General features: G+C 56.2%; 1 protein-coding gene across 1 annotated transcript; it reads right to left on the reverse strand.

Moving 5' to 3' along the window:
* Positions 1-1,079: 1,079 nt before the first annotated feature.
* Positions 1,080-6,185, reverse strand: LOC147597069 (uncharacterized). Its single transcript, XM_086768648.1, has 5 exons — positions 6,116-6,185; positions 5,472-5,539; positions 3,713-3,835; positions 2,284-2,798; positions 1,080-1,244 (listed from the first exon to the last, which is right to left on the reverse strand). Exons 2-5 carry the CDS (start codon positions 5,518-5,520, stop codon positions 1,080-1,082), a joined length of 852 nt encoding a protein of 283 aa, XP_086624774.1. The 5' UTR covers positions 5,521-5,539; positions 6,116-6,185.
* Between the last annotated feature and the right edge of the window lie 1,127 nt (positions 6,186-7,312).

Here is a 7,312-nt window from a genome sequence, read left to right on the forward strand (position 1 = left end):
GCAAACCAGCTCTTGGAATAGAATGAATACGCAACAAAAACGAACAATAAAAGGACAAAAACAACCAACGTGAAAAGGGGAACAAACATCAAGGGGAAAAAAAACATCAAGGAAACAACACATCGACGGAAATCAACACTGACGGAATGAACATCGGACGGAACGTTCCCCCACCGAGTGAACTGGACTGTCGGGACGCCGCAGCTCCGTGGTGGTAGCTATTGCAACTGAAACTCTTTCCTTTTCTCTCTCTTTCCTTTCTTTCTCCTTTTTTTTCTCTTGCATTTGCAAACTTTTTCTCGGGTAAATAAAGTTACCTGGCGCTTGACTCCGTTTTGAGTCTTAATTCTGCTCCCGAGAATACGAGCAAAACCACGCTCCGGCACGTGAGAGGTTGGTCCAGCCGCCCCTAGCCTCCCAGACTCGTCTGAGGTCGGCTAGAACGCAAGGGGGCCTTCCTCTCGTCCGAAATCGGAACGTGCCAGGCCTTTCACAGCGCGTCTATAGGACCACAGACACGGGGGCTCCGGGCTTTCCCTGACAAACACCGCTTCGGCGTTTACCATCCTGGTTACGCCCTTCCCGGGAACGCACTGGGAAGGCGCAATCCGGTCCTCGTCATCGCGCCACCAAGCTGCTCTCCAAAGGCCAATTCCGGTTTAGTGACCGTGAAAACCTTGCGTTTCTCCCACCCAACCTTCCACGTTCTTGGAAAAAGCCAATGTGACTTTCCCAACATCCCTATCTACTTATGGAAAAGTCATTTCCACTCAGTTAAAGGTGAATTTGGAAAAATTTCCATTTCCCATCGAGTTACAGCTCTCCTTCTCAGCCCCACACAAGTCCGGACACCGGGACAGAAGCTGCTTTGATATCCATGAAGCTCAACGAGCCAAAACGCGCCCAGAGCCCTCAACCAGCCCACCAAACCGGGGCCCAAGTTTGGGAGCGCGTAGGATTATCCGGAAGAGGACTGCCACCCGAGCTGGCCTCAGCCAAAGCCAGCGGCAGGATCTGGTGAAGGTCCAGAGCCCGTCACAGTGGTTGAGGTGCGAAATTTCTGACTGTAAAGACAAGTTCTACTTCATACGGGCTAAGACGTGCTTTAAATAGTCTGCTTGGCCCACCGTGTCCGACGGGAAAACCTCCTGGCAAACGTCACGAGCCTGAGCGTCCTCAGAGGCCAGGACAGCGCCTTGCCCGAGCGTACCGTCCTCCAGCACCCAGCCCGGCGTCCAGGACGTCTGCAGGGAGCAAAGGAGAAGAGGAGTGAGTGGGAAGAGCCGAGGCAGCCTCTTTTCAAGCCCCGAGTCTCCAAAAGCAGACCGCGCGTTTTTGTGCCCACAGAGAGGCTGGGCAAAGGGCTGCTCTCTTTCTGGGCGAGTTTGAGTCCCCATCCTCGCCAAAATCCACCGAGGATCCTGTCTCCGTACGGCACCTGAGCATCCCCCGTGGCCCATCGCTCATCCCTCAGCAGCCACAATCATCACCCGAGCCAGAAACATGAGAAAAGTGCTTTTGTAAGAAGCAAACCGGAGCGCATTCGTCATTTCCTTTTTGTGCCATTATCATTTAAGTGCTGATAACGCACGTTAGGGCTTCACCAGCCAGGCACCGCTTCCACTTCTTTCTTTCTTCTCCTTCTTCTTAAAAAGCAACTTGCTTCTAAATATAGCCCAGGCTGAAAATCAATAGCTTTCCCCGCGAATAGGCAGCCACGGCAGTCGTGAAATAATTTTTAGGGGCCTCATTTGGAGGAAGGAATGAAAGGAAATGGGCTTGGTGTTACAGGGACCCTCGTTGGGGTCCCAGCCGTAACGCACACTGTGAGGACTGAGGGGCTGGAGCTGAGGATGTCTTTAGAAATCGTCCTTTTTGGGGCGTATAAATCAGAGAGCGTAAAGGAAATATTGAAGAGCTCGCTTAATTTGCAGATCCGAAGGAAGTCCACACAGTTTTTTCCCCTCGAGACTGAATCGACTGCTTTGAGGGTTCCTCAACGCCTCAGAAAGGATCACGGGAGGGACTTCTGAAGAACATCAGGGGGAGTTTGAGTCCCAGGGGATCCCAGGGCCTTTTGTGTACCTCATTCCCCTGGGAACCAGAGAATGGGGTGCCTGGAGACTTTTTCAGCACGTAACCCTAAACCTCCACTCTGCCACAGCTTCCCACGCGTGACAGCGGAGCTGACGGAGAAGATGCTGAGGACTGACAGATGCCATTACGCTGGGAAGAGCACACAAAAGTCACCGACGAAAAATCCCCGTCGGCCTTACAATTTACCTTCACAGGTCCTCGGATCTCCACCGGGGCTTTAGCCTCAGCAGGCAGAGCGCTTCCGCTGGGAGCGTCTTCTCTCCGAAGGATTTCCGGGGCTTTGTAGAGGTCCAGAAGAGTCAGGAAGGAGTCCCCGACAACCGGGTTCGGCGCTGCGAACTCCTGCGGGCTGCAGCGAGCTCCTGCTTCTTCCTTGGGGGCTTTCACGGTAGAAAGCTTCCTACAAATTTTCAGCCAGGTGCCCACGTCCACCTCCTCGCTCCTCTCCGCTACGGCAAGAGCCGCTCCTCCAGTTCCACCCACGAAGACGCCGCCGTTGGCGGTGCCGGGCAGGTACCTGCTTTCGAAGGCGGGCGGCGTCCCGGCAGCGCGCGGCTGTGCCGGGGGATGAGCGGAGCCCTCCGGGTCGGGGCCAGCGGATGCCGGGACCTCTGAGGATTTCTGGCGAGCGTCCAGCGGCCGTTCGCCTTCCTCCGTGACCGTATCCTCCGTGCACTGGATCGGCAGCGACACGGGGATATCTTTGAGAGAAAGCAAGGCAGAGCAGTCATTCCTGGGACTTTAATGACCTTTTGTCTTTTCCCTTCCCACTGCCTGGTTTTCCTTTCGCGCTTGCAAAACAACTGGGCGCTACCTCCTTGCCTGGCCCCGCCGCTCGATTAAATCCCAGGCTGGACCAGCGAAGAACGAGCATCCGAGGACAGAGACATCTCTGCGTCCCCAAAAACCAGGCTGCTCCCAGTAATGGCTTTGGTTTGGGTCCCGTTTGCACGCCAGCCTCCGGGAAGGACGCACAGGCGACGGAGCTACAGGGAAAGGAGGCGAGCGCAGGAGTGGGGAGCACGGAGAGCCTGCCCGGCAGCTGGTTTCACAGCACATGGCAGCTCTTTTCCCTGAGCCAATCCCTCCTGACCACGGAAAACACCCTTCAGGGGTGGGAACAGCGTGCAAAATCCCGTGGGAATGATGTGGCTGCTGCGGGGGGACACAGACGAGCGCGTGGACCACGGCCGGAGAACCGGGAAGGAGATTTCGTGGAAAATCAAGCAGGCTGCTAGGGAGGGTGAGAAGATTTCCCCGGGTGGTTTCCAGTCCGCAGAGGCTCTACCACCATCCCCGTTTCCCAAAACCACTCCAGGCAATGGGTGCCATCTGCCCCACGCTCCTTCCCCCTCTCCCCAAGGGCAGGACGTGTGAATAAGCAGCGGCACGCCCGCGGCAGTTTTAACACGACTCTAAACGGACGCACGCATGCAGGATTCCGCGTCGGATGGAGAAGGCAAAGCCAAAAAGAGCCAGCACGGGTTGCAGAGCACGTTTCTGCCTTCACATCACCCTCGCTTTCCGCAGCACACTTCTTGTCAGAGTCAGGACAAAGGTTCAAATCACACTCATCAGGGCCGTGCCCCGCGCCCTCCCCGGCCCCGCTGCTTACCCAGGACAGGTCCTTTCCTGTCCATCAGCTTCTGGAGGAGCTTGCCCTGCTTGGCGCACAGATCCCGCAGCCTGGTGACCTCCTCAGAGAGCTGGAGGAATATTTCTTCCATCTCCATCACGCCTGACGAAGAGAAAAGCGAGAGGAAACGGCCGGCTGCACGTCATCCAAAGGTGGTGAGGAGCTGGCGAGGTGAACCCGAGCTGGTGGGATGGGGAGGACCGGGCTCAGGAATGCTGGAGGATCCCGGGAAACCCCACGTGCTCACGCGCAAGGGACTGCAAAGGAAGAAGCACTCCCAGTTCTCTTACAATTTACACAGAAAAGAAGCGAAAAGGGAAGTGATCCCGTCCAAGTGAGGGAATAACCGACTGGCCAAGCCGGGCTTTTCCATCCCTCAGCCCGCAGCTGCCGCGCGCTCCGCTCCAAGCAACCAAAAAGCCCCATTTATTGAAAAACATACCTGGAAAAAAAAGTTGCATTTCTCAATCACTCAGCACCAAGGGATCCCGTTTTGTGCGCAGCGGTGTGAGAGCGAACAAACTCCCAGCAACAAACCCAAAACGGGGAAGCGCAGGGGCGCGATTCCCCTTTCTGGAGATGCTCAGCCCTGAGCTGCCCCTCCTGCTCTCAAAAATAACCCAGAAATGAAAATCCAGCTCGTGCCCACATGGTACGCGTTACCCAAACATTGTTCCTGTGAAAAAAAAACGTCCCTGCATTGTGTTCGACACATTTCTCCTCGCTTTAACAGCTGGTATTGTGGATTAGACCTTCCAGTTTTACCATATTGCACCGACTATTCCCAGTCTGAAAGATAATAACTACAACCAAAGCCGGGGACGTATCTGCAAGCCATCTGCAAAGTAGGTTTTAATTTGAAAGCCTCGTGCAATCACCATTAGCATAAATATGCAAATCGCCTTTCCTTCCTGTCATGTTTTCCAGGCTTGCCGCTGCTCAGCGCCGCAAATTTCGGCTCCGGCTCTGTAATGAGGGGCTTTGCCGGAGCCTCCTCCGACGCTGGAGGCGATGCGGATTCCCTGGTAGCTGCCAAGGGCACAAATCCCGACCGGCCCGAAGGAAATGCAGCCGGCGCGAGGAGATGAGCGGATAAAATGGTAAGGCTCGCTTCCAGCGCAGGGGATTTCTGCGCTTCTCACGCCACAAGCAAGCCGTGACGGTAACTGGATTGTATTTTTGGCTCTTTGGGTCCCGTTGATGCTTAAAAACCATGGATAAACATTTGGCACCCTCCAAGGCAGCTAACTCTGGAGCTAACAGCTCAAATTAACGATTAAGAGGATGTATTTTGTCTCAGAGTTATATAGAACTCTGCCAATTAATTATTAAGAAGCGTGTGAACCGGAGCTGCCATTCCCGTGTTGATTTTGTACGACGCCGGCCGTGTTTCTCAGCAGTGAGTTCTTAATGTCTCCCGAATTACTTCTGTGACACTAGGAAGATGGCACACCGGGAGATTTTAATCTCTTGCGTAACCCGAAAAGCGTTTGATAAATGGCAATTAAAAGAAGCAATCGGAGAACGCTAAAATCCCGGGGAAATCAGATGCTCGGGATTCACTGAGCGACACAGAGGGGCAGGACCTGCCTTGAGCTGTCTTCTCCCTCGGTGCCGGGGAACGGGGCTGGTTTAACGCGGTGAAAAGCTCATCCTCACCCCATCCCCCGCCACACACAGCCCGGCGTGGACCCCGTGAAGCTAAAAAAAGCTTTATTTTCCACAGAAGCGCACTTACTTTGGCGGGGGGGCCTCCTTCCCCGAGTCGGGCGGCTGCGGCGCGACATCAGGCTCAGCGAGCGGCAGCTGAAAAAAAAAAAAATAAAAAAGTTGAGCAGCAGCAGCAAACTTTGGGGTAGGGAATTTCCCCTTCAGTTTTTGTGCAAAGAGCGAAACCTCTGCCACGGGTGGCGGGGCAGGAAACAAAGAGGCAGTGAATTACAGGCAGCCGCTGCGCAAAGCCGGGGTTTAAATTTAGCTCTGAAAAAAAGAACAGGAGGCGACGATGAAGGGTGGCCTCATGGCGGGCGAGCGCTGGCTCCTCTCTGCGCCGCGCTGGGTGCCTTTTCCGCGCCTCAGTTTCCCCCCTCGCCTTTCTCTAGCGACTCGCTAACGCTTATCCCCTGTAAGGCAGCTAATATTCCAGCTAATATCTCAATAATCCAAATTAATACTCGCTCTGCCTCGGGTCAAATCCCCCAAATCCTCCGTACGGCGCAGGAGCCAAGGCTAAGTCCTCAGCTGGGGGATTAAAACCGGCCCAGGGCTCGTGGAGAAGCCGCTGGGGTTTTTCCCGTTGCCCTGCCTCCACAGCCTCTCCTGGGGTGCACGGAGGGTTTGGGGGGTGCTCGTGCCCTTCCTTGCAAGCTGAAGGGCTCGTACCCGTCACATCGTCCCCAAAGGGGCTCCGAGCGGCTCTTTCACACCTCCTGGCTTTTCCAGAGAGTTTTCCTGCAGCGCCTAGCAGCTGCCGATCGTCAGGCCGGAGCTTCACGAAGATACCACCATCCAGTGTCAAACTGGGGGCTGGAGGACGCGGGAAACAGGGCGCTCGCAGCGGGGGGGGGCCACCGTTGGGGGCTGCCGTCTCGTCAGCGGGTCGATGGGAAGATAGAGGCTAACGAGGGATGACACAGAGGAACAGGCGTAATTAGCAAGTTCACCAAAAAATATGACCAGCAGTTATTGCATCCTGGTAAAAATGACGGGAAATAAATTCCCAGTCACAGGGAAGCCCTGCCCCCAAGCTCAGGAGGCTCCACAGCACCCGTGGGATAATTAATTAATTAGATTAATAACGCCAAACGTGGCAGGAGCTAATAACTGTGGGTAGGAAGGGCGTTGGCGCCGTGCTGGTGCCTCTCTCCCGCTCCCCGGCAGTATAGGAGCTACAGCTCCTGGCAGCACCCCCAGTGCCAGGCCTTTACTGGTCCCCAGTACACCTGGGGTCAGGCCCCTGTGGCCTCCATAGGCCCCTGAGGCTCCCAGCAGCTCCAGTACCAGGCTTTCGTGGCCTCTATAGGTTCCCGGGGCTCCCAGCACCCCCAGTACCAGCCTCCCTATGGCCTCTATAGGCCCCTGTGGCTCCTACCACCTCCAGTACCAGGCCCCCGTGGCCTCTGTAGGCCCCTGAGGCTCCCAGCAGCTCCAGTACCAGGCTTTTGTGGCCTCTATAGGCCCCCAGGGCTCCCAGCACTCCCAGTACCAGCCCCTCATAGCCCCTCGTGGCCTCTGTAGGCCCCTGAGGCTCCCAGCACCACCAGTACCAGGCCCTTGTAGCCCCTATGGCCCCTATAGGCCCCTGTGGCTCCTACCACCTCCAGTACCAGACCCCCGTAGCCCCTACAAGCACCCGGGGCTGCCAGCACCCCCAGCACCAGGCCCTTGTAGCCCCTATGGCCTCCACAGGCCCCTGAGGCTCCCAGCACCCCCAGTACCAGGCCCCTGTAGCCCCTGTGGCCCGGTGTAGGTCCCCCATCACCCCCCGCGCCCAGGTGTCAGGCCCCTACAGCTCCTATAGGCCCCTATCACTGATGGACCTCCCCGTACCCAGCCCACACGGTGCCTATAGACCCCGGT

This window comes from Chlamydotis macqueenii, chromosome 29 (assembly GCF_036417535.1).
Source record: "Chlamydotis macqueenii isolate bChlMac1 chromosome 29, bChlMac1.mat, whole genome shotgun sequence".
NCBI classification, from domain to species: Eukaryota; Metazoa; Chordata; class Aves; order Otidiformes; family Otididae; genus Chlamydotis; species Chlamydotis macqueenii.

What these genes read in the sequence shown, in the direction of transcription:
- LOC147597069 (XM_086768648.1), bottom strand. Translation starts at nt 5,520, where the DNA reads ATGTCGCGCCGCAGCCGCCCGACTCGGGGAAGGAGGCCCCCCCGCCAA. An exon ending in AAGGAGGCCCCCCCGCCAAA is followed by an intron (nt 3,836 to 5,471) that starts GTAAGTGCGCTT and finishes TCTCTTCGTCAG; the next exon opens with GCGTGATGGAGATGGAAGAA. An exon ending in CAGGAAAGGACCTGTCCTGG is followed by an intron (nt 2,799 to 3,712) that starts GTAAGCAGCGGG and finishes TTTCTCTCAAAG; the next exon opens with ATATCCCCGTGTCGCTGCCG.